Source organism: Danio rerio, chromosome 9 (genome assembly GCF_052040795.2).
Source record: "Danio rerio strain M-AB ecotype USA chromosome 9, GRCz13ab, whole genome shotgun sequence".
NCBI classification, from domain to species: Eukaryota; Metazoa; Chordata; class Actinopteri; order Cypriniformes; family Danionidae; genus Danio; species Danio rerio.
This window is the reverse complement of record NC_141029.1, coordinates 44,315,639-44,343,303: the sequence shown is the minus strand read 5'-3', so window position 1 is coordinate 44,343,303 and position 27,665 is coordinate 44,315,639. Positions and strand designations below refer to the sequence as shown.

Below are 27,665 nucleotides of genomic sequence, written 5' to 3'. Positions count from 1 at the left end.
GAAATAAGTAAAAAAAAAAACTTATTTCCATTAAACAGGAATTGGGCAGGAAAAGGGTTGCTAATATTCAGGAGGGCTAATAATTCTGACTTCAACTGTATACACCCTATATATACACCACCCTGCAAAGGAAAAATAAATAAATACAATAGAATAAAAATTTGAAACAAACTATGCTTTAAGCTTCTTCATCCTAAGAAAAACATTTTAGCCACAAAAGTATTTCAATCAAGAGCAGTGAGGAATTTTGTTCTTGTTGTTTGATTAATAATAAAAACAGACGGCAGCAGGAACATCGCGCTGTTACTTTAATGGTTTCTCTTTCATGTGTCTTTTAAATCTCAAATCGTTTGTTTATTACACAAATGGGGGTTAATATTAATAATCACCAAACACCGTGTTTTGACACCTATTTGACCATTATACTGCTCACGTTAAGATGACTTTAGATGTCTGGGCTCCTCTGCTCATCTCAATGTGCAAATGAGACCGAATGCTGACCGCATGCTTCTAACTGTGTGTGCATGCCGCACACACACATAAGCACGCGGTCTTTCGCGCTTTTGGTATATGATGCAATAATCATTTATCTTGATTAATGGTTTTTCATAATCGTTAGAAGAAAAAAAAAATCGAAAATCGGATTTTCGATTAATTGCACAGCCCTGCTGGGACTTTCACACTCAACCGTCTCTAGAGTTTACAGAAAATGTTCTGAAAAGGGCGCAAATGCTTTGTTGATGTCAGAGCTCAGAGGATAATGGCTGGACAGGTTCGAGCTGATAGAAAGGCAAAAGTAGCTCAAATAACCAATCATTGCAACCAAGGTATGCAGAAGAGCATCTCTGAACCAAACCTTGAGGCGGATGGGCAACAGCAGCAGGAGACCACACTAGTTGCCACTTCTGTCAGTTAACAACAGGAAACTGAGACTACAATTCACAAAGGCTCACCAAAATTGGACAATAGAAGATTTGCAAAACGTTGCCTGGTCTGATGAGTCTCGATTTCTACTTTGACATTCGGATGTTAAAGTCAGAATTTGGCATAAAAACATGAAAGCATGGATCCATCCTGCCTTGTATCAACGGATCAGGCTGCTAGTGGTGGTGTAATGGTGTGGGGGACATTTTCTTGGCACACTTTGGGCCCATTAGTACCACTTGAGCATCATGTCAACACCACAGCCTACCTGAGTATTGTTGTTGACCATGTCCATTCCTTTATGACCACAGTGTACCCATCTTCTGATGGCTACTTTTAGGAGAATAATGTGCCATGTCATAAAGCGTGAATCATCTCAGACTGGTTTCTTGAAGAGTAACCAGAGCTCAATCCAATATGGCACCTTTGGGATGTGGTGGAATGGAATATTCGCATCTTGGATGTGCAGCCGACAAATCTGCAGCAACTGTGTGATGCTGTCATGTCAATATGGACCTAAATCTCTGAGGAATATTTCCAGTACCTTGTTGAATCTGTGCCACAAAGAGTCAAGGCGGTTCTAAAGGCAAAAGGGGGTCCAACCTGGTAGTAGTAAGGATAATAAAGTGGCCAGTGAGTGTATACAAAACATAATGGCTAGTTTCCATTCCATAGTTTTGATTTTGCTTTATTTTATTTGGACTTGATACTGGATTTTTATGTATGGGTTTCAGTAAAATGTCAATATTTGATGATTTCTATTCTAAGATCTTATAACATTTCTTCTAAATTTAAAATAAAATTATTCTATATGTTCATAAGCGTCATGGTAAAAATGAATTGATTAAAAATAGGCTTATTACATCTAATATCTATTTCTTAACTGTTCTTAAGTTGAAAAGTGGTATTGTGTTAAGTGAAAATGTCTGAAAAGAAAAATAAATTAGGGAAAAAGTACTTTTAATGTCACAATGTTTATGTTTATGAAGAAATGCCATCAGTAATACAAATAAATGTAGAAAAAAATAAAGACAAAATAAGAGTTTAACAAAATTAATAATTATATAATAAAATAATAGAATCACAGTGCATAGAAGTAGCTGTTTAATTTCTTCCACAGTTTGTCACGTATGCTTTTAGCCTTGTCAAATGCGAAAGGAAGAGTAAGAGATGCTCCTCTCTTTAAATAATAGGCTTGTATTCTAATATGGGCTGTGAAGCTCACATAAAGAGACATCCACTCTCGCCAGATGCGACCTTCATTCTCAAGATGGTGCACCGCGGAGATCCGCCTTTTGATACAGCCTGACAGTTTGTGAACCAGTGATTTATTAGTAACCTTTTCGATGAACAAATATGTAATGAATTCTCGTTATGCTAATGACATAACTGACAGCGTTATGAATATAATATGACAAAGCTTATGTAAATTAACACATTCTGCAGGGATTTGTATTTGTTTACATTTAAGAAACATTGTCTCATTTGCTCTCTATATTTTGTTTGCACATCACTGGTTACTTCACATTAGTTTTCATCATAACATTTTACTGAGCCAAGCAAAGCCATCCGAAGCTGCTAGACACATAATCTTTGCAGTTTTGTTTTTTTTCTGGGTTAAATATACCACTATTAGTCATGCCCCATTGAATGAGTCATTAGAGGAAGGCTTGCCTCAACCGATAGCTCTATCTTTTTCCTGAGCTCTGACCCTTTTTTTCAAGACGAATGGCTTATTTCAGTAGTTGTTGAGACACTTCGCAGAATTGCACAAAAGCTCCTCCCTTAAGGGACTTTTGAATGGCCTGTAAAAAGTTGAAGTGCCTATTCTGAAGTCCCACTGGCAGATCAGGAGAGGTCAGAGAGAAACGCACTTCTTTGATTAGACTACGACAGAGACTGTAATTGCATCTGTCATTTCTTACACACTTGCTCCAGATGAATCCATGCAGGACTGATGTCAGTAAATGAGCTCAGGCTCTCTGGAAATATGTAGCCTAGCCTAGATTTTTGCCTATTGTAAAATACTTTTCCCCACGTGCATTTTATTGCACATTTTATATGACATTCACTAGAGGCGCTGTCTACATTTTTGTGAATCTGAAATGCATTATGAAGGCTACTTTTTTTTTTTTTTTTTGAGATTGAAAATGAGTTTTTTAAAAAATAGAACTAACTGAAATATTTTGTCTACATACAAAACTGACTGAAACTAACAAAAAAATATCAAAAACGACTTTCATTTTCGTCTGTATAAATTTATTTAATAATTTTACTATATGACTTGGAAGTAAATCTATTTACTTTGCGCTGCAGGTGTTTTACCTGTAAGGTACCTCAGTCTGTAAACCTGATGCCATTGGCCAGATTGAGCTGGTTCTCCTCCAGTCATCCTCGCTGTTTCTCCCACGACAAAAACAACGAGTGGACATGACAGCAGCACGGTGACAGCATTAAGTACAGAGACTTCAAACTGTTACTCACATTTTGGACACATTTGTGCCCAATAATGAGTTTTATTTTTGTATTAGTACTCGGAAAGTGAATCGGTTGAACTAGTTCACCAAATTTAATTAAAACGTTTGAAATGATTTGCGTCTCTAGTAAGAACACTTATCTACAAACTACTTACTTTTAAATATGCCTAATACCACCCTATGACTCTAAATAAACCAATATATACTGTTATTCAGGCTTTGGAACAGTACACTGAGATCAGATTTGAGAAGCGGTGAGCAATATTGTGTACGAGTGATTCAGCAGATGGTGAACCAAACACAAACAGTACATGATCAACCGGCTGTGACTGAATTAAACTAGAACAACTGCAGTGCAGGTAAACTAAAAGTTTAATTAAGAGCATCTGGTGAAAAAAAAAATTATGTTTATTTCAAAACATAATGAACTGAAACTTATCCAGCATATGTTTTACAAAGCGGATGCCCTTCCAGCTGCAACCCAACACAGGGAAACACCCATACACTCTTGCATTCACAAACATACATACACAACGGCCAATTTAGCTACAACGGTCAATTTACCTACTGCACATGTCTTTGGACTGTATGGAAAATCGGAGCACCCGGAGGAAACCCACACCACACATGGGGAGAACATGCAAACTCCAAACAGAAATGCAAACTGACCCAGCCGGGGCTCAAGCAAGCGACCTTCTTGCTATAAACAGCCATTTTTGCAATATTTTGAAATATATGTTGCATATATGACATATATTTTATATATTTGAAATCCAAACATAAACATTTACATCATTTATGTAAGTTGTATATATTGCCATTTATCAAATTTATATATGGGGTGTGAATGATAGCCTAATTAGGCCCAATCCCAATTCTACCCCTTATATCTTCCCATTACCCCTACCCCTCATTTTGCGCGTTCTCGTGAAGAGGTAGGGGTGTCCCAAATCTCTTTAGCTTGAAGGCGTAGGGCTAAGGGGAAGGCTTAGATAGCTCTTGAAACTGAGATTTTTCAGGACTACACTCAAAACAAAGGGCTAAGAAAATTTGCCTGAATACACCAGCTTCAACGGCAAAATGGCAGCACATGGAAGTAAGGAGATGCACAAATTAGTATTTTTTGTCATTATTACAAATTTTTACAACAAATGAGCTTATGTTTTGATACATTCATAACCGTGTTCGTGTTTTACCATCATGCTTTAAATAAAAAAATTAAAAAAAAAACGCTAAAATAAAAAACGCAAATTTTTGCAATCTATAATCCATAATAGTTACTCCTGTATGGCAGTCCCACAACATTCTGTGACTCGATGACACTCAAATACCCTGTCAGAAAAGTCTAACGGCTGGTAATGAATTTTTTACAGTGTCTTTTAATGTTTATGCTGTTTTAGTGTGTTTACATAGATGAATATGGACACGATTTAAATACACAATACAGTTATGAGCTTATTGCCACATTGTACCGTTATATGACAACATGATATCATTGCCTTCAGTGATTTCCTGAAGATAAATGCCAAAAAAATAACGTAACTGGAATAACTACAGCAGTCACGATCATCAATCTCACATGAAGTAAGAGATATGGTGACCTGTGCAGGTGTTGTAGTGCTGTACCATTTCTTAGTTGTAAATTTTAAAGCCCTTACCCTTCACACTTTGTTTCAAGGGCCAAGGGGTAGGGTACAAAAAGAATTAGGATTGGGCCTAGTTTAAACATTTTTTCTGCACCTTTTTTTTTATATATATATATAAATTTGTAAACAAAATAATAGAATTGGGCATACACAAAACCAACTAACAAAAATAAATATACACATCTAAATTAAATGATCTATACAGTATGAAATAATGGAATTTAGATTAAATCAAATATTCTTGAAATATTGGAAAACAATGTAGGGATAAAAAAAGGTACAAAAACAACGAGTTGCAACCATCCATGAACTCGTCCATGTATTGGGCATTTCCTATTGATAACCTTATGTTCTTTAAACTTACAATTTTTCTCCAGCCAATTTATGCATCAGTCTGCAGGTCTGCACTTGTCTTGTAGCTAATCCACAAGAGATGACGATTATTAGGTTAAACGTTCAGGATATGACTCCATTTAAGGTTACATTTCAACACTTTGGAAATGGACAACAACTCCTAAGTAGCACTAGAAAGTGTTCTCACGCGATCATGTTACAGTACGTGCCTTTTTGGAAAATGCACATGGAGTTGCAATGAATGTTTGCAACCGTGCACATGCAGAACACTCTTAAAAGCCAAGGTACATGGTTATTGGGAAATCCAGCCCTGATTGTTTGCAAAAACATATGAAAAAGCATAGGATTGCTTTTCAGAGATGTGTTTGTGACATGGCAAACTGTACCAGGGCTCCAAATGTTTCATAAAGCAGTAAAATTCTATTTTTTGACAACGGAAATATTGCTAGTTTATTTTCATTTCTTCTTTTCTGTTCTAAAAAGTGGTTGTTTCTTTTAGTGACACAGCACATCTTCCTGTATATGCGTTCTGTGCAGCAAATAAGAAATTACGGGTTTTTTAGCAATAAATAGTCAGAAAGGTTTCTGGTTTTCAAATACTCGTCGATACCGATAACAGAATGTTTAGCAGTATTTGTGGCATTTCCAATAGAAGTATCAGAGTTTGAACAACAGTAGTTTTGTTGCAGGTGTCGGATGCATGTTCATGAGAAGGCAGAACTTGTTCCACTTAGCGAAAAACTGATCTAAACTCTTCCCTACACCCCCCAAAAAGTGTTTTCAAATGCAAACGAATGAGAAAATGGCAATGCAAAGTTTCCCCATGATTTTACATTGGTTTTATATCTTTTTTTCAAGAGTTCACACTTAGATATTACTCGATAATATTAGCAGGTTTAGCATGCTGTCCTGGGAGAGAACCCTGATCTCTGAGATAATTGATAAATAGCTAATATAGGTTGGTTTTTGAACTTAAATGGTTTGTTGCAATCGGTTTCTTAAATGGTTTGATTTACCTTAACTTTTCCGGTTTTACAGTGCACAAGATTAGGTAGTTCTTAAGAGCTCCCCCTGGTAAAGGAGGAAAGGGGGAGATTGGGTGGATGTGGGATTCTTCAAAAAACGAAGATAAGGCAATAATGCTAGATGGGATGTTTAAAGTGAGTTTGAAATAAGCCGATTGGCTTGCTGACGATTTTGGATGAGAGATCAGCTGCGATCAGTCATTTCACATGCTCCTCTCGAAATTAGTTTGTGACACTTCCCTTGTGGAATTGTGGTTCACTAACCTTGAATCCAAGCTCACTAAAGCTCCCAAGTACAACACCGTACAAAGTGAGCTACTGAGCAACTGACCACCTTAGAAGCATTAATTCTATGCAGTCAAACATTAGTTGAAGTACGTTCTTGCAGTTTCGCAAAAATTCAGGATAAAGCATGTACTAATGTGAAGCTGTGTCACATAAAATTTAGATTAACATGGTTTAAACTGCAGTAAATTCACAAAAGACATAAACTCAGCTTTCAGTTTGTTAAATGTGACGTCACGCGAAGTGGCTTCGGGGTCCAAGCGCTCTATCAAACTGTATGGGGTGACTCATTAAATGGTAATAATAAATACTTACAAAGCAATGTAATACTTTACGAATATTCACGATCGCAATATACAGTTGAAGTCAGAATTATTAGCTCCCCTTTTTATTTTTTTCCCCAATTTCTGTTTAATGGAGAGCAGATTATTTCAACACATTTCTAAACATAATAGTTTATAATAGTAACTTAGTAACTCATTTCTATAATAGTAACTCATTTCTAATAACTGATTTATTTTATCTTTGCCATGATGACAGTAAATACTATTTGACTAGATAATTTTAAGCCACTTCTATACAGCTTAAATTGACATTTAAAGGCTTAACTAGGTTAATTAGATTAACTAGAAAGGTTAGGGTAATTAGGCAAGTTATTGTATAACGATGGTTTGTTCTGTAGACAGTCAAAAAATTAGCTTAAAGGGGCTAATAATTTTGTCCTTAAAATGGTGTTTAAAAAAATAATAACTGCTTTTATTCTAGCCAAAATAAAACAAATAAGACTTTCTCCAGAAAAAAAAAATTATCAGACATTCTGTGAAAATGTCCTTGCTCAGTTAAACATCATATAAATATTTCAAAAAGAAGAAAAAAAATCAAAGGGGGGCTAATAATTCTTACATCAACTGTATATATATCCATGCCTAATATCCGATGACCAGAAAGTGAATAATTTTTATAAATTGTAAAAATGTTGGTAATGGTATTTGTGATGCAGCAATTCCAGAGACAGATGTGTATACTATGATTTAATATAAAATTCACCTTATTGTGTGATGTGACTAAAAAGTGGTCATAAACAAATATTTTCTCAATTCAAATGAGTAGCGGCTTGGACCCTGAAAAAGTATTCCCTACATCAGCGATACATCTGGACAAGCGGATTGCCTCTTCCTCATGCTGCTGCTAATGCATTAAACACCTTTAACCAGAACTGGGCTATTATACTTTAGTTTAGTTCACTTATCTTTTTGTTTAGCCTTTAGTTTATTCTTGTATTTCTTATTGCTTCTGGTCTCTGAGGGCTGCCAAACAAATTTCCAGTGTTTTATTATTACTATGACAATAAAGATTCTTTATCCTTTATTCAAATGTGTTCATATGGCAGCTGTATTGCTCAAACACTGTATAAAAGGGTAAAGATATATAGAGTAACTACCCTGGGTCCTTGTGTGGGTGGGAAAAAGCTGGGTTAGATTAAGGGCGCCTACACTTTTATATTGCATCAGAAAATGCTGTGAATACATCGATTTCAATAGCATTGAAGTCAAAAAAAGCATGAGGGAAACAATGTTTTTTTCCTATGAAAGTGACAACTCTGAGCCAATGGGAATATCAGTAAGGCATGTTCAGGAGCATGTTCCTGCTTGATTTCAAACTGTCATAACTCTTTTATACCTTTAAACAGGTGTAAACAGTTTCCACAGTACTAGGAAATTGCAGTTAAAGTGCAGATGTTATGTCATAATTTGTACTGTTAGTCAAAGTCATTACTCAAATTTAAAAGTAAACACTTTTTTTAGATTATCAATTGACTATAAACATGAGACTAAAGACGTTTTAGTTGTAGAATGTTTGATGCATAATCAATGCTACTAAGAAAGACATTTTGCTGTCAAGATCAGTGTTTCATCCTTTGCTCTACACACATACTGACTACTGAAGAATCAAGTACTTGATTAAACTATATTTTTCTACAGCAATGGTTATTAATAAAACTCTAAAACGTAAGTCTGTGTTTGAACTAGTTCACCTAAAAACTAATAATGTCATGATTTACGTATTCTAATTCTTTGATGTCTGGATAACTTTTTTTTCATGGAATGCAACAATTATTGATTTTGTTCTTACAACAAAGGTGAATTGAGACTATAGTCACCAAGCTAGATTTCAAAAACAAGTATATGCAATAACTAAATACATCCCTCTCTGTTATTTTCAAAAAGGCTTATAAGGCTTTGTAAGACCTCTACATAACTTTTATGAACCTTTATGATGCTTTCCTGTTTCAATACTCTATAATGCTTTATAGGCACAGAACTTGAAAACTTGAAGTTAGGGCTGCACAGAATATCCTTTCCGCATCGATATCGCAATGTGTCTTTCCACTATAGTCACATGGCAAGATGTGTTGTGTTAAGTTTACATAGACATTAGAATGAAATTATTTGTCTATCTAAGTAAGACATTAATATGATTCAAGTGTTTACAAGAGTTTCATGTAATTTCAGGTGTTTAATTTTTAACTTGTCGACTTTAACTACGGTTTGGCACTTTCACTTTCATTCAGGAACATTTTATTCATGATTTTCGATTTCTGTATAGTTTGATTATGACCTTGCCGGTTCATTCCGCTGTGGCGACCCAAGATTATTAAAGAGACTCAGCCTAAAAGAAAATGAACGAATGAATGATTTTGACCTTAATCGGATTAAATGAATCAATCGCTTTTTACATCGTAGACTCTTAATCAGAGTATTGTCTTAATCGTATTAAAATCGTATCATAGTTGATCAGAAACCACAGGTTAAACAGTTACAGGTCACTGCAGAATTGAACCATAATATATTGAAAGATTGTCATTTGTATGCATTTTTATTAATTCCAGGAACTGTTTGATCATTTCAAGATAAAGCATTTTAAGTTTAAAGCGTTCAGGCACAAAAAAAATTGTGTGATTTGTAACTAATAAATATTATTTTTACTGGCCTATTTAAATGATGAAGACTTATTCGTTGTTATTTTACATTTAATTATTCAATTAATTTATCTAAATACTGTTAGACTCCCCCCAAAAAACCACAAATCATGGGCTCTATTTTAACAATGTAGGTGCAAAGTCTAAAGCGCATGACGAAAAAGCATTAATAAAGGCATGTGCGTAACCACTTTTGCTATTTTAAGAATGAATATATAAGCTCTGCGCCCCTGCGCATGGTCTAACATGGTTGTGCTTATTATCTTAATGATATCTGGATGTGTTTTGAGCATAACGTGCATTAAACTAATCAGAGTCAGTTGCATCCCACCTTGGTTGCTTTGTACATGGCGGTCTGTAAGTGAAAAAATTGAACACTTCACTAGTGAGAAAACAGACTTAAACAGAGTTAAACAGACCATCTGCAGCACAAGGATAGAGAATGAGTCTCCTCCATTTGGCCTCTTTACTTCTCTTTTACTTCTTTACTTTGGTGGATAAGGAAACAGCTATGTACGCACTCCACTGAAGACATCTATTAGCCTACATATTTAATTTGGTTTGTTAAGCACAAAGATTTGCTTCAAAACTATTTATAAATTCAGATCTAACTTCCAGCAAATGAACAAATGAAAAATAATTGCGAAATGTGGTAAAAAAAACACATTATAGTTATATTCAAACACACATCCTATGCCCCATATGATCCAAAACCTGACTGGTGTACAAATCTAAACCTGTTTTTATTAAAACAAATATAAATATGCATATTATTAATACAACTACTACTAATAATATTATACAAAAGCAAATTGTCATGAATAAACTAAAATAAGCATGAATAAACTGGTGAAATTGTATTCATATTGCAATATAAACAGCAGAGAAAAAAGACGCAATGTCAGATTTTTCCAATATTGTGCACCCTACTTGGATTCCTCCATTCCCTTTCATTGTCATCAAAAAAATGTATGAGCAATTTTTTTTTTCCTTGAAGAAAGCAATACAGGTTTAACAAGTAACAATGATGGTGGGAAAACTGTGACTTACTTTTTGGTGAAATATTCTTAAGTGCCATTGTTACATTAAAATAATTATGAATGACACTTTAAACAGGAAGTGAAGCAACATTTATTTTGGGCCTTTTAGTCATATTAGTATAAAGAAACACTGTTCATTTTACTGTTTTATTTGGATGACATTTAAGGCTAAATGACATCTATGTACTTTGTAACACATAACAATGTGATACTTTCATAGTGAAATACTCTTGCTAAAAAGTTTACCTCTGCCCTTAAAGCATATCTGATCAATTTCATCAGTGCATCCCTTGTGTGTTGGCACCATAAGAGAGCAGTTTGGTGGGAATTGAGCCCACAGAAAGCAGATTTCCACAGAACTGAAACATCATCATGATGTTGGAAGCAAGCCCACATAAATGGCTTATTTGATAGCAAAAATCCCAATAATTCCAGTTAATTTTCCTTTAAAAAATCAGCACACATCATGGAAAGAAAGTTTGCCAACTGTGTCTAAGCCTGTGCTTGATGAATGCCATATCAGAAGTTCCACAATGACTCCTCGAGATGACCTCATTGGTTTTCTTTCATTACAAAACAGCTAAGCAAAAGGGTTGAGTCAAGGCACGTTCTGACATTGTTCTTTGTCTCCTTGTCAGCTCACGAAAGAACTGTATTAAGATCACATATCAAGATTATTGCAAATGCCCTCTTGGCTGTTTATTACTCACAGTGCTTCAGCATGGTTCAATGGTTTTAATGTTGCATGCCATAGGCTTTGCATTCAAAACACTAGATAAATGACAGGATTAATCACGTTTTAATATTACCAACAAACGTTTGTCCATACATTGGAGACTTATTTGATTTCTTTGTTGCAGGATTGTATTTTACTTCCATGCCAAAATCAGCTATTGTAACTTTTGCATGACATCATCTCGTTTCCAATCCTTTCAATGTGTGAGTATATGTGGTAGTACTTGCCTAAAGCCATCTGTAATAAATCAAAGTATACGAAGAAAATAAAAACATCTATTAAGGGTAGTCAGTTTACTTGGAGCCATGGTAAAAAATAAAAAACACCCCCCGGCAGCTATTTACACATAGTAGACATGCAGGTACAGGTCCTATGTAGCCTACTTGAATGGGAAACTTCAGAATCCGTTGGTTGTGCTTACATTTTATGAGATCTAACATACATGGCTTTTGTTTATTACATCTTTTAATGCTAAAATCAGAGTAGCATCTTATTTGTTTAGTTTATAGTATGGTCAGCTCAAGACCGACTATCGTTTTACCAAATAAGTGGCATTGTAAGTCCCCACACTTTTTAGCGCAATACTTTTTTTAACAGAACGCTGCATGATTTATAATGTGATATTTGTGCATCATTATTTGAAACATTCCCCCTTGCACGCTAGCAAAAATCATTCTTTAGCCTTTTCTCTCAGAAAGTTATTTGCACAAAATGTCTTTGTATTTGTTTTAACTAAAGTTGTAGAAACCTGAATCCACCGGCATCTGGTGTTTTTGTGATATTCAGTTGTTTGTAGTTCTTTTTAGGCCTTATTTTTTTTTCAGACTGAGAAAACAATTGACTAATTCAGTGCTGACACCTTGTAGACATTAACATGTACAAAAGCAGTACACCTGAAAAAAAAAGTAATTACTCACTTACTTAAAAAAGTAAATAAACCTGTTGTAATTTGAAACTGTTAGTTTGACTTAAGTTTTACAATCATGTACATAGTTCATTTCAAGAGTTCAAACTAAGTTGATAATTAGTTATAAAGCGTGTTTGGCATACTGTCCTGGGAGAGAGCCCGGAGCCTGTAAGAACCTCGAGCACGGGCTTTCTCCTGTTTGCAGGTTGAGAGGGGAGATTGAGCTCAGGTAGATCTCGAGAACTCCCCTGCTTATTTATGGCTAATGGCAGATCAGGGATTGCTATGGAGAGCTATACTGCTGATTAAAAGTTGATCAATGGTGCCAATTTGGTTTGGTCAATTTACCTATGTCGCATGTCTTTGGACTGTGAGAGGAAACCGGAGAACCTGGGGGAAACCCATGAGCGTGCGAAGAACATGTAAACTCTGCACAGAAATGTCAACTGGCCAAGTAAGGACTTAAACTGGTGACATTCTTGCTATGAGGCAACAGTACTAACCAATGGGCAACCGTGCCACCCTGTCAAGGAAAGGGGAGGAGTAGGGGTGGAGGGGAGATTCTTTTACTTCACTTTACTTCACTTATTAAGAACTTTAAGGCAGTTGGTTTGCTCACTTATTTTAATTAAAGTCAACAAATCATATTAAAAGCAACATGTTCACTCACTTTTTAAAGTCAACAAAAGCTGTGCACATGTACTTTTGAAGGTCAAGCTGTGTACTGCGCTCATAGCAAAATTTGTTTCAGTGTCAATGTACTAGGGGTGGACAATACATCATTTCAGCATGGATAACGCAAGTAGTGCACATTACTAAATTATAGTTGACCAGGAAACAGGATGTTCATGTCTGGTGACTAGGCTGGCCAATCCTGGAGCACCTTGACCTTCTTTGCTTTCAGGAAATTTGATTTGGAGGCTGACGTAATTCTGAAGTATTTATGTGAGAATGTTGGGTCCATGTAGGTTCCAATAGGTCTTCTGCAGTATTTGTTATGATTGAGATGCAGTTCAACAGATGATTCATCTGAAAAATTATGCAACTTTTTCAAATGATCAACTAGAAGTAAAGTTATTATTTGTTGCTTTTACAACTGGGATCAACAACAAGACTTTTGTCAAGTAGTATACATTTCAAAGTGAAAAGAAAAACAAGATTTACCTACCCTGCTGGCAGATAATTTTACTTGTTTTAAATAAAAAAAACCTCTTAATTTTGACTTATTTCTTCAAAAGGTAAAAATAAAACAATATTTTGACTTTATCGAATTAAAAAATATATATATTTTGACTAGAAACGAGAAAAAGCAAAGCAAAAAAGCTTTTTTGCATTGTGATTATTTCATTTCTCTACCTGAATACCATTTAACTCCCCAGAAAACCATCAAATAATGCTATTAAAACTATCTTGTGCAACTGTATTCATATCACAGTATTCAACATAAAAAATAAAACACTGCAATAACAGATTTTTTCTATATCGTGCAACTGTACGCATAATACATGTAAAAAGCACTATAATATACTTTGGACCTTGCACACAAGACATCTAAATTCTTTTTGATTTAGTGGAACATTCTGTTTTCAAGAATATCATCTCTTTCAGTGCACTGTTTCAGTGGTCTGAATTATTGTAGAAAAAACAGTCAACAGATCTCAGTTCATGGAGACCTTGTTTGATCTTCTGCCTTAACTCATCTCATCATGCCACTAAACTAGCACCACAGTGAGGTTTCTCTCTTCAGATTCTACTGCTCTGACATTTGGAGCTCTGGAATGGTATTCGTGCCTGCATAGACAAATATTGGGTCTCATCGTCCCTCTGACCTTGAAAGCTTTTGTACCATGATTGATGATATTTCACAATTACATTGTGTTTTTCAAGCATAATCCGTTATACAGGGAATAGTCTACTCTCCCTGTGCTGCAGGTCATATTTGTTGTCAGTATTTTTGCTATGTCATTATTGCTAAGAGTTTGTGGACTGTTTGAAGTCAAGCAGGTTATCAGAACATTTCTAATTGGTCACAGATGAGGAGATATGACTACTTACATAATCAGTGGATCAGTTTTTTGTTGTCTATGTAAAGCTAAGGGCATGTGAAAAAGAAATCAGATATTTATCCAGAAAAGATCATTTTTAATACTAAATTAGTTTGAGGGAGTTGCACCATGCACATAGGGTTGTATTGTACAGTAGCAAAGGGCACCTTTGACTTCAATTGTAAGCAAAGTATACACTTTCAAACGATTAATTTTCAACAGATGTTATGAACATATACAGTAACATAAGGGTACGACAAACTGTGATCATCAGTTTTGAAGAAAGTTACCTTTAAAAGTAATGCATTACAATATTGAGTTACTCCCCCAAAAAGTAATAACTTTCATTACTTAGGCCCAATCTCGATTCTACCCCTTAGTCTTTTCCCTTACCCCCTACTCCTCATTTCATGTGAAGGGCTAGGAGACAGGTGTCCTAATTCTCTTTAGCTTGAAGGTGTAGAGCTAAGCAGAAGGGCTAGATAGCCATTGAAACAGATTTTTTTTATGTACCACACTTGAAACCAAGGAGTAATACAATTTCCCAGAATACGCCAGCTACAATGGCAAAATGTCGGCACATGAAATGCACAAATTAGTGTCACTATTATGAATTTTTACAACAAGCAAGCATGTTTTAAATCAATTCATGACACCGTTTGTGTATTACGAAAAAAAATACAAAAACAAAAACCGCAAAATTTTGCTCTCTTTAATCCCTAATAAGCTCCTGTATCGTAGTCACCCAATATACTTTTACATCTGATTTTCGATTATACTCGAACACCATGTCAGAAATGTTTATAAATACCAAAAATAAGATAAATACCAAACAATAACGCAACTAGAATAACTACAGCATTCGCCATCTTTGATCTAGTATGAAGTAAGAGATTGCGATGACATATGATGACATGTGCAGGTGTTGTAGTAGTGTCCCATTTCTTAGGGGTAAATTTGAATGGAAGGGGTAGGGGTGCAAAAATAGAATCGAGATCGGGCCTTAGTTTTTTTTTTTTTATTATTTATTTTATGGTAAGTAATGCATTACATTACTCTTGCGTTTCTTTTTATTCCCTGGATGAGGCTTGATCTTTTTTTCGTTCCTTTTTTAATAGAGCAGTTCTGAAATTAACACACACTGTATAACCTACACCTTCATTTACCTTTAAAACCTTTTAGCCAGCACTCACTTTTGGTGATTAACACCTACCTAAATTTAAATAGTAACAGTTCTTGACCCCAGTAAGCTACAAACAAAAACAAAAATAGCTATCATTGGAAATAAGACATTACATTATGAGATACATTATGGGGGCGACGCAGTGGCGCAGTAGGTAGTGCTGTTGCCTCACAGCAAGAAGTTTGCATGTTCTCCCTGAGTTTGCGTGGGTTTCCTCCGGGTGCTCCGGTTTCCCCCACAGTCCAAAGACATGCGGTACAGGTGAATTGGGTTGGCTAAATTGTCCATAGTGTATGAGTGTGTGTGTGAATGTGTGTGTGGATGTTCCCCAGAGATGGGTTGCGGCTGGAAGGGCATCCGCTGCGTAAAAACTTGCTGGATAAGTTGGCGGTTCATTCCGCTGTGGCGACCCTGGATTAATAAAGGAACTAAGCACGACAGGTAAATGAATGAATGAAGTACATTATGAAGTATTGACAAAAGAAAATTTGTATTGTGTTCAATATTTGTTTTCCCGTATACAAACACAGGAAAACATTAATGTAATGACCTAGAAAAAAATATGCTTTGAAAGCCAAGTGTCTTGTGATTTTATATTTTAAATTTGATAAAGATAGCATGCAAAATAGGGTTTCTGTGAAATGATTTTTGAGGCTATATCTGTGTCTTTCTCTCCCTCATCTGCAAATGTAGACTATATTTTCTCAAAAATGACCTTCCCAAACTAAAACAGTAACATTTGCTGAATATTTTGGTCTACATTCACAGTTCATGTATCTTTGGAAAGAAGACACATTTGGCTTTATTATCCATCATCTACAGTATATAATGCTTAAAATGAAAAAAAGTTATAGATGCTTAAAAACACGTCAAAAAATATATATATTTTACAATAATGTTGTCTAAGAACTTCCTTACTCCAGATTTATACATGCCTTATATAGAGATTATTGAAACTTTAAAGCAATGTGTTTGCTACTTTTTTACTATTTGTCTTAAGCAAAATCACTATCCATTGAGACAATCCCCTTTTCTTGGATGTGTTCAAAATAACAAACACATTCTGACTGTGTTATTCATTGTGACTAATTTTAATTTAGCAATTTATTTTTTAAAAGCTAATTAATTAAACTATTACTTATTTTTTAAAAGTAATTTATTACTTTACTCGTTTCTTGGAAAAGCAATATTATTGCATTACCCCAACATACGCACATTTTTTTTGTATCGTTATTCAATTCAACAAAGTAAGTTTACACAATAAGCTACATTACAAATTAATAATAAATACAATAATACAATAAAATAATAAATAAATGAGCGACACTTAATTCAGAAAAAAATGAAAACTAAAAAAAAAAGAAAAATAAATACATATAGTGGTTCTGAGTGGAAAATTCTTCTCTTAAAATTCTCTTAAATTCACATGCTAAAGTATGTCAGTGATTGTTCCTGAATGACAATGTTCATATTCTATTTTTCTATAATAAATATTCTCATTGAAGAGGTAGTTGGAGACATTTCTTGATGCATGGTTTTGTCAGCCATGTTAAATTTATGCAGTCATAAATAATAAGTAAAGAGAGCCATCATAGAGGACAATCTAACAGAATTACAAAAAGGGCCAAAGCTGTATGCAGCACTACACCTGTAATGGTTAAAAATGACTTTCAAATAAATTTTAACTGTAGACATCATAGATCACAGCATTTAACAAGCGACTGACTGAAAGTGACCATAAATATCCTTGAACATTACAAATCTGTATTTAATGCGAGCCCTCCTAAACACCCAGAAAGCACTCTGATTTATCCGCCATATATGTATTCCTGCCTGCACGCTAACATCAACTACCTTGCAGACATCAGTGCTATCAATTCCCCATTTTTTTACTGCAGGATGTGATAAGGCAGTTAAGCTTTTTACCTTAGACAGTTAACTTGCTTTACAGAATACCATTCAGTGCTGTGGGACACTTTCCCCCTCTCAGCCTTATGTTTTACGTATGGCCACATTAGGTGTCCCAGATGGTCAAGCAGACCGGTGGCCACACGCTCATTTAAACAGCCCGTATCTTCTCATGCAGTCAGTTGTGGACCTGACAATGATTAATTGGGGTTTACGGGATTATTTGCTTCAGCGAGCCCTGAACTGCAGACCTCAGATAATTGCACGAGGTGACAGCGAGGCTGTCCCGCAAGAGTTTCATGGGATCCGACGCAACAAGGTTTACTAGGTCACCCATTGTTGTTATCTCTGTACGGTTGTAGAATAAACAAGTTGTGACCTATGTGGGATTTTAAGGTATTGGAGATAACCAAGCCGTTCCAAGGTGCGGAGGATTTTGTAGACAAAGATGCCACTGGCAAACAGGCCTAGACGTAGATCAGGTCTGGACACTTGATGACAGCGAGTCAAAAAAGTCAAACTAGGATACAAGTCAGTGCACATGATAAACAAATCAAAACACACAAGTGTTGTTTCTCCATACTTTCTACAATCTCACTTTAACATGCAGAGACACGTATATTAGTAAACCATTCATTTATTCACTTTCCTTCAGCTTGGTCTCTATTTCAGAGGTCACCACAGCGGAATGAACTATTCCAGGATATGTTTTACACAGCAGATGCCCTTCCAGCTGCAACCCAGTATTGGGAAACAACCATACACACTCATACACTACGGACAATGTATTTTATTCAATTCACCTTTAGCACATGTCTTTGGACTGTAGGGGAGCATCCGGTGAACACTGGGAGAACATGCAAACAGAAATGCCAACTGGCTTAGCTAGGACTCAAACCAGTAAACTTCTTGCTGTGAGGCAACAGTACTAACCACAGAACCACCGTGCCACTCTATTGGTAAACCATTTAATAAAGGTTAATAAACAATATTTTATCAATTATTAATATTAATTATCAATAAACAGTTTGAGTGAACATTGTAGCTCTGTGATACGTTTCTAGTTACTGTAGCACAAAACAACTCAACTAGTGGGTCAACCAGTTTGGACACTTGGTCAGTATTTTTTGTATTATATATTGATTCTGACTATTTGACAGGGCCGGATTAACCAATGGGCCTTATGGGCACAGGCCCAGGGGCCCGTGCGCACTAGGGGCCCCTGCGAGGGGGGAGAAAAAAAGACAATGTCGGAGTGTCTTTTTAGGCTAATTGCAAATAGCGCATGTAGTTAGACTAAGCTATTCAGGGTTTACGCCCATCGATGCCTGATTGATAGGACAAGATGAGTGAAGAGCACTGTCTTAATACAGTCGCAGTGGCGCACCTTGTAAGGCACACGGCATCATCTTTTGATGCGATTAATCATAACATCGGTTCGAATCCACCATCAGCTGACCTCGTGCTACTTTTTTTCTCCCCATTACATATCAGATTGGAAATATATTTATTTTTAACAGGAAAGAAACATTTTTTAAAAATAATGCAAATTGTGATATAAAGTCACAAGTGTCTCGTGGGTATTTAATAATGTTTAGCCTTATTATAGGCGCCTGCCGCGCCTCCCTCTCTTCAAAAACTATATTGCTCAGACAACTGTATTTCCTCTGAGCAAAAAAATCGCGATCACATATTAATATTATTATTATATTTAAATTGCCTTTCTTTCTTTAGTTAAACAGAATGCTGTAATTGGTCAAGCGCGGAAACATCAGTTTTGTAATAACCCGCACTAAACTGAGCGGACTTTAGTGTAACGTTATATCTGTCATAGATCAAAAATGAGTGGACAAGTGGATTTAGCAAACGCAAGAGAAAGAGGAGAGGAGGCATCTTTATTGAGGCATTTTCCATACACACCTTCTTTAAACAGACCCATGATCAGGAGAATGAGGGTACAGAAGAAGACGTTATGCTAACTTTAAATGATGAGTAGCTAGCATTAACCAGGCGGAGGAGGCTAACGGCAGCGCAGCGCGGACTGGATTCATCGTGTGAGAGACAGACAGAAAGGGAGAGAGAGAGAGAGAGAGAGAGAGAAAGGCCCAGAAGAGGAGAGAGAGGGGAGAGAAGAGGTATAGTGTGTGTGATTTCGGATACTTTTAGGTTTATAATCAAGTCTTCATCACGAGAAGAGTAGAGAAAATACAGGGAGAGGAGGAGATACAGTAAATCAGTGTTTGTATTATGAAAGACTCAGATTCATAGAACTCAGATTCATAGAACTGGATTGGAGAAGCATTGTGCGTTATATGCCATGGCAATAATATGCTTTATAAGTTTGTAAAAGCAATACATTAAAATACCCTTAAAAAAAAAAAATAAATAAATAAATAAATATATATATATATATATATATATATATATATATATATATATATATATATATATATATATATATATATATATATATATATGTAGTTTTATTAGTATTTTTATTTAATGCATTGAAAAATAATTTAAATCTTTGCAGACTATAAATACATATGTACTATATATCATTTATTTAAATATGTGGGCAACAAATTAGATTTATTTTATTTAAAAATTATTATATTATCCTTATTTTTTAAATTCAACTATAGGGGTGCGGCCAGGTAGGGGGCCTTACAAGATAATGTGCCCAGGGGCCCCTGAGTTCTTAATCCGGGCCTGCTATTTGAGGAAAATTCTTATGCAAATATTTGCCACGAAATACACCGCTAAAGTAGCATCCTAGCCAGTGCTTAATTTGTGCAAAAACAAACTGGATCTGACACCTCTGAAATCCTATCCGGCACCTCATTTTACCAATCCCCCTCCTCACATGCAGCCCCGCCCTACCCTGCTCTGCTCTTCACTTTCTTCCGCGACTCCCCAACCCTCTTCACTTTTTCTTTGCAACAACCCCCCCCACCCACCCATCCCCTCTCCTCCTTTCATCCGCGACTACTCAACCCCTTTTCGTGAAGCACCCAACCCCATCCCCTCTCTCCCTCTCTTCGCTTCAGTCCGCAACACCACTCCCTCCTCTGGTAACATGCTGGATCCATTCTTTTCGGGGACCTCGCAATTTACAAATTAAGCACTAGTTCTAGCATGAAGTGAATCTTTTTAAAGTTTGCTAAAAAAGTTTAATTAGGTGCGTTTGCATCAAGTTGTTAGAGTGACTGACTGTGTATTGGTAACCTAGTAACCAACAGTAAACAAGGCAAGCATAATGTATACAATTGATGAGTGATGTCTGAAATGTTTGCTAAATCAGTTTTATTTGGTAAATGTCTTTCCATCTACCATTATTCACATCCTTTTTTCAAAACATTCATATCCACTACAAGCAAGCATAACAATTTTTTTGCTAATTAAAATTTGCCATTTACATCAGTCGTTTTTTAATACGAGACTTCTAGATGAGAAATAACAACAGGTCATGGAACCCTAGCTACTGGCTGTAATAAATTGAGGCAAAAAGCCTACAAACTGCTGTCACATTGAACACAAAGTGACTGATTATCTACAGCAAGTTGATGCCAGCAAGTTTGTTACAACCAAAACACAAACTATCTATCATTTTTATGACTGCGATAAATGCTTAAACTTACCATCGAGTGACTTTCTGTTTGCAGTTTCTTGCCACATAAATTCCTTTTAATGTTTTTAGTTTCGGTTACTGTGGATTTTATAAGATCATTCACTGTTCTCAGACACCAAACATTACCAACCACTATGCATAAGTTAATTCCTGAATGTTCTTCTTCAGCAACTATATTGATTTTCAAAGCAGCTTTCTATGCTATAGCGCCACCAGCCTTGCCCATTTGTGCAACTGCAGCAGCTCCAGCCATGTGATCTACTGCTCCAAAGCGATCTCACGTAATTTTGGATTTAGTGGCTAATTTGTATGAATTTGTACAATCTAATTTATACAAGTTAGTATGATTAGCTCATCACTCAATGGCGGTTGGGTTGGGGGGACGGGGGGGAAGTTGTCACACCTCCTTTTTATAACTAAATATAACTATAACTATAAATAATATATAAATAATATAATCGTAACTATAAATAATAAACTGACAAAACTTAAGATCAGTCTGAGTGCACAAATTAAATTTAATATAATTTAATCATTTAAAGCTTACTTCAAGTTACAAGTATATGGGACGGTAACAGTTTTCAAGGTATACCGCGGTTTGGAAAAGTTAAGGTTTTAAAATGGCCAAAATTTTCTGTTATACAGTTTGGTATATGTACAATTTTTATTATGTTTTTTTCCCCAGTTTTTTTTTTAAATGTTTTTAGGACAACAGTATATACAGCAGAAAAGATATCCAAAGATGCAGTTTTAAATGGTAAAAAAATCGTTTTTTGAAACTAATAAAAACAGCAGAGGTCAGTGATTGATTTGATTTAGCCTGACATGTTTACTGTTGCAAATTATTTAAAATGTTTCCCAAAATAAATTATATATTGTGTTCAAAGAGGGAAAAGTTGTTGTTTTTTACCCAGATATTATAAGAATATATTTTAGAGCAGTAATCACAATACCATGAAACTGTAATATTTTAACCAAGGTTGTCCTACCATCAGAATCGTATACCGGCCCATGCCTACAAGGCTGCATTTATCTAATGAAGAATAGATTAAAATAGGAAAATTGTGCAATATTATATTCTCATATATTATATTTTTGTGGAAACAGTGATACTTTTTTAGATTCTTTGATTCTTAAGCAGCAATTTCAGTTTGGTGACAAAATTGACTTTTAAAGAGCAAGATAGTCTACCTGCCTCGCCTTTCCAGTTCCATATAATTTGATCTTTGATCTATGATTCTGTTTAACCACATGATTCAGTTCAATTTTGTTAATGACAAACTAAATAAAAACACAATCATAATGTAATCTTCACAAGAAAAATAAACATTATTTTATTTAACAACCCTGATTTTCTGAAAAAAAAAGATATTCTTGCTATTCAATCCAATTTGATATCTAGAATATTTGTTTTCAGAGCTTTATAGAATAATATTAACATTTTACTCAAAGCCACCTGATAAATGAAATATATATATATATATATATATATATATATATATATATATATATATATATATATATATATATATATATATATATATATATATATATATATATATATATATATATGAGCAAAATGACTGTTTCCATGGACTTTGAGCTTTATCTGCTGATTAAATCAGATGATCAGAAGTATGACTCAGACTGGTAGAATCATCCCCTTTCTCTCTGTGACTACTGTGTCTAACACACACACATCTGTACCTTTATCAGTGATATTGCTTCTGACAAATGGGATATGATAGCATTTAATATGTCACATAATGAAAAGGGGCTGAATTTTGAACTGAATCACTGGTTACTAATTTACAAATGACAACTACTTCACAACTCACCCTTATGTCGTCATTGCGTTCCGGTCAGATCGGCTGCTGACGGCGCTATTAATCACCGTGTTGTTGCTCAGGTAACTAACAGCAAACCCTGAGCAAACATGACATGTTGACATCTGTAAACAGATATTTACATGCATTGCGCTTCCCTTCAGACTGAGATTTCCTGAGTGTCTTTTAAGATTCTGAACTGATTTGTTGAATTCCAGAGTGTGATAAAATCAACACGTCTCTTATAAAAAACAAGTAGGGACTGAGTCTCAACATGGGACAGCCTGCCCAAGCTCAGAATTTGCAATGAGTTTGTCAAAACCTGAAGACCAACTTTTGTCTGTTATTGAATATGCTGGGAAAGCAGATGTAAAATGTGCATTTTAAAACATTTTAGTGTTGAAGAAGAAGGACTGAGTTGTTGTATCCATGGAAATGTAGATAAAAAAACATGTCAGCAATTTTGGTTCACGTGATTACAGCAATTATCTTGTTCAGAAATGTTAAGCCTCATAATGGGCTGAGATAAGATAAGAAAAATCATTAAATATGATACCATGAAATGTAAAAAAATTCAGATAAGATAGAATTTTTTAGTGCTCTCATAGCAAAGAAAATTCACATTAAAAAAAAGGATTTATTTGTGCTCAAATTATGCAAGATTTCGATGAATCATCCATTTTTTTAAATTAAGTCTTGACTTTGTTTTTAGTTGCTATGTTTCAGTTCTTGTTCTGCTAACTGCCATCTTTGTGTACTTTGTCTAGTTTCTAATCCGAATGACCTTTATGAGAGTTGGCTTTTGTTATCTAGATAACAATATATGCCTTGTTTTGCTAGTTGCCAACTTTTTGTCTTTTATCTAGTTACTAGAATCCAATTATGTTTGTTTGTTAGTTCGCTTATGGAGTGGTCGCCACCTTTTTTTGTTTTAGTTGGTGTAGTTACCTTAAGGCATCAGATACCCTAAAGTTTTCGGTTTGATTTCTACATTTTCCTTTGGTTAGTTAGTTAGTTAGTTAGTTAGTTAGTTAGTTAGTTAGTTAGTTAGTGGCAGGGTTCTTATGGGTGCTGAAAATCCTGGAAAATGCTTGATTTTTAATACAGTGTTTTCAAGGTTAGAAAAGTGCTTGGATTTTGGAAAAAAGTTTTTGAACCTGGTTGAATTTGCAGGGCTTGAAATTGTGACTGTTTTGGTTGCATATGTGCACAATTTTATCTATGTAACCTCAACATATATTTGGGAGCATTTGTGCGAGTGCATAAATTGTTGCCGTGGACCAGTTTTCATTGCAAAATGTTCACCACATAATAATAATAAGCTAAAACAATCTGAATTTGAATTGTGTTAAATTGAATTATTAACAATTGTTAATAATACTGATTATGTCCTATTAGAAATGTTTTGAATTTGTATTTCTTAACTTGATTATTGAACATCTGAAATTTAAGACAACTTAATTTTTTGTGTCAGATATTTATAGAGATATTTTTAAACCTGAAACAACAATCCAATGACTGTAAAGAAAAAATAGCAATGCACATGAAATATCATGAACGACTGGTCATGAAAGGTTGGTACTACACCCAAACAAAATCTGACTGTAAGCTCATTTCTTGAGATATCAATTTTAGGTAGAAAGAGATCAAACTTAAAAGCATACTTCATCCACTAACTAAACTTTTTTTAAATTTATTTATTTATTTTATCATTTTTGGGTAAACTATCCCAATAAATCTATGCTCTAAAGTGTTCAAGAATTTTTTGTTTTTTAAAATAGCACAATAGATTTAAATGTGAAAAAGTACATACAAAATATATAAACGTAATTAACCGTGGTTATTAGGTGCTGGAAAAGCATACAAATGCACCTTGAAGGTGCTTGAAAAGTGCTGGAATTTGAAGTTGGAAAAGGTGTAAGAACCCTCTAGTGGGTTTGGCGTTTAATTGGGCTTGTTTGTTTTTGTTTAAGCAAGACTTTTGTTTGTTTTGCTTTTGATTTCTTTTTGTTTACATTTTTCTTTCAAATTTCCATTGTTTGTCCTCTTTTTCACCCAGCACTGCTATGATCTCACGTAAATGTTACATCTAATTCTTTTTACATCAAACATTTATTCATTCATTCTCCTTAAGCTTAGTCCCCTATTCATCTGAGGTCACCACAGTGAAATGAACCTACAACTATTTTGGCATATGTTGACCCAGCGGATGACCTTCCAGACGCAACATAGTATTGGGAAACACCCATACACTCCCACACATATTCTTACACAACGGTCAATTTAGGAGGAAACCCACACCAACATGAGGAGAACATGCAAACTCCACAGAGAAATGCCAACTGGCCCAGCCAGGACTCGAACCAGCGACAATGCTGGTCACTGAGCCACCATGCAACCTTAAATCAAACTCTTAACATTCATTTCAAGAGTTCATACTTAGATAGTGCTTGACTATTTAAGCTAGTTTGGCATGCTGTCCCGGGAGAGAACCCTGAGCTTGGTGATAGATGAGCCCAAGGCTCCCGCCTGGTCAATAAGCATTAGGAGGGATATGAGATCAGGTAGTTCTCGATAGCTCCCAAAATAAATCACTATTGGCGCTAATTTGTAGTATGTGCTTGTGACTTTAACTTTGCATGGTTTTTTGGGTGTGGGAGGAAACCGGAGTACCCGGAGAAAACCCACGCGAACACGGGGAGAACATGCAAACTCCGCACAGAGAGTATCGGTTGGCTCAGCTAGTGTTGATTCAATGACCTCCTTGCTGTGAGGCAACAGTGCTTGCCACTGAGCCGCCGTGACGCCCGAACTGAGGAGGAGGGAGAAGGGAAGGATGGGGGGTTTTTCCAAAAACGAAGATGAGGAATAGAGTTTAGGCTGAATATTTATATTAAATTTAGAGTGATCCGATTGGTTAGTTAGTGATTAGTGATATGGATCAGCTGTAGTCAATTCTATCACGTGCTCCTCTCGAAATTAGTTTGGGAAACTTCACTTATTTGTTTATTTAGTCTTCCTTAATCTCTAGTCATCTAGTTTGGCCGACTGACCATTCTTCACTAGATCTTGACCATGTCTGGCCTTGACTCACTAGTCTCTAATAGCTTGTGTTGAGATTGATTATTTTTCCAACAAGCATCTTTAAATATATGTTTGCAAATAGACCTGTCAGTGTAAACTCATGAGAGCATTTCCCTCAGGGACTTGGTGTTTTTCTCTGCCGTCTGGGTTATATAATAATGCAAATAAGCATATTGATGCCTTTGTTATTTATCTACAATGGAAAACTCATCAAGGCGTGTGTGTGTGTGTGTGTGTGTGTGTGTTGTTTCCTGCTTTTGTACATGCGAGAATTTATCCAGAGCATATGGAACACCTCAACAGAAGTCTCTCGAACTCGAGGGCAGTGTTGAGAGAGTGTTTTATATGGAGTGGAGAGATGAACATCAGGATGTGACAGGATAAGTGATCCAGACGCCCCGCAGGATGTTGTCGCTCAAGTCCAAGACCATCTGTTACTTCAGTTTGTGGCATTTTAGATTGAGTCCTGCTTTTGTGTGCTCAGGAAGGACCACTGAGTTCAGTGTTTTTACTCAGACTGAAATCAGAACAGACTAATACGGATGATTCTTGGTAGGGATTAAAACCCATTTCTGGAGGGAAAGAAAAAAGATATTTGATTTAAACTGTCAAAATCTGTATTCAAGAAAGACTGCTTTATCTTCCTCTTTGGCTTAAGAGTGGAGAAGTGTAGGAGGTTCATCCTGATTTACCCAAGCATTAAAACACCAAGGGCAAAGCTGTGATATCCCTAAAATCTACAGGACGTCATGTCAATGAGATCTCCTTAAGCAAGGGTGCTGGCTCTTTTAAAAGTAGGTGTAGAGCTACTTTGCGATGCCAGAAAGCTCTTTCACAGCCTTAGGTGAGAGCTTAAATGTACCACACAGTTTTGTGACTTATGTGCCAAGCAAATTATAACTTCTGGCTTGTTTCCACCTTCAGCAGATGGAGTGAGGTCTGAACTCCGCATCTTCCATCAATCGTGCGCCCTGAAGAAAGATGAAGGGCCGTGCAAGGCAATGAAGGACAGGTTTTACTTTGACATCGACACCGGCCGTTGTGAGCCCTTTGAATATGGAGGCTGTCAAGGCAATGCAAACAACTTTGAGACCCTGCAAGACTGCGAGGAAATGTGTCTTGTGACAGGTACGGCAAGTTTTACCTTACCCGTGCACTTCTGTGACCAATAAGCATTAAATTAACACAAATATCACCCCCTGCTCCATCAGAAAATGGTGAAATTCACTTAAAATAACCTTCAGATTCAACTCATCTTTCAGAATGAGGATCTGCTCTTTGTGTTAGTTATTTCATTTTCACACAGTATATTGGATGACCTGACCCAGACTCATGTGTCATGACTATATTCCAAACACTCTCTCTCTCACACACACACACACACACACACACACACACACACACACACACACACACACACACACACACACACACACACACACACACACACACACACACACACACACACACACACACACACACACACAGGCTATAAACCAAGCATTTCAGATAAGCCTATCTTAGGTTAAGTAAAAGGCTAAGATTACTAATATAGAATTGAGGAATAACTTATGAGTAACTGTGTTATATTGTGAATGAGTCAAAGTTTAATGC

At 35.7% G+C, this 27,665-nt stretch overlaps 1 protein-coding gene and 1 long non-coding RNA gene across 4 annotated transcripts in view; one reads left to right on the top strand and one right to left on the bottom strand.

Annotated features, from left to right (window-relative positions):
- LOC103911686 (uncharacterized) overlaps positions 1-21,310 on the bottom strand; it is a 42,445-nt gene extending 21,135 nt beyond the window's left edge. For both annotated transcript variants that reach the window (XR_015499813.1, XR_015499814.1), the window contains exon 1: positions 21,152-21,310. This is a non-coding gene — a long non-coding RNA (uncharacterized LOC103911686). The remainder of the gene's footprint in view (positions 1-21,151) is intronic.
- The window catches only part of tfpia (tissue factor pathway inhibitor a), a 63,905-nt gene that overhangs the window by 5,081 nt on the left and 31,159 nt on the right, over positions 1-27,665 (top strand). The window contains exon 2 of one of the 2 annotated variants that reach the window (NM_182872.2): positions 26,979-27,179. In NM_182872.2, the coding sequence (NP_878292.2) occupies positions 26,979-27,179 (201 nt within the window). Of the gene's footprint in view, positions 1-26,975; positions 27,180-27,665 lie in introns of both variants that reach the window. The other variant, NM_001309803.1, reaches the window with a different exon arrangement.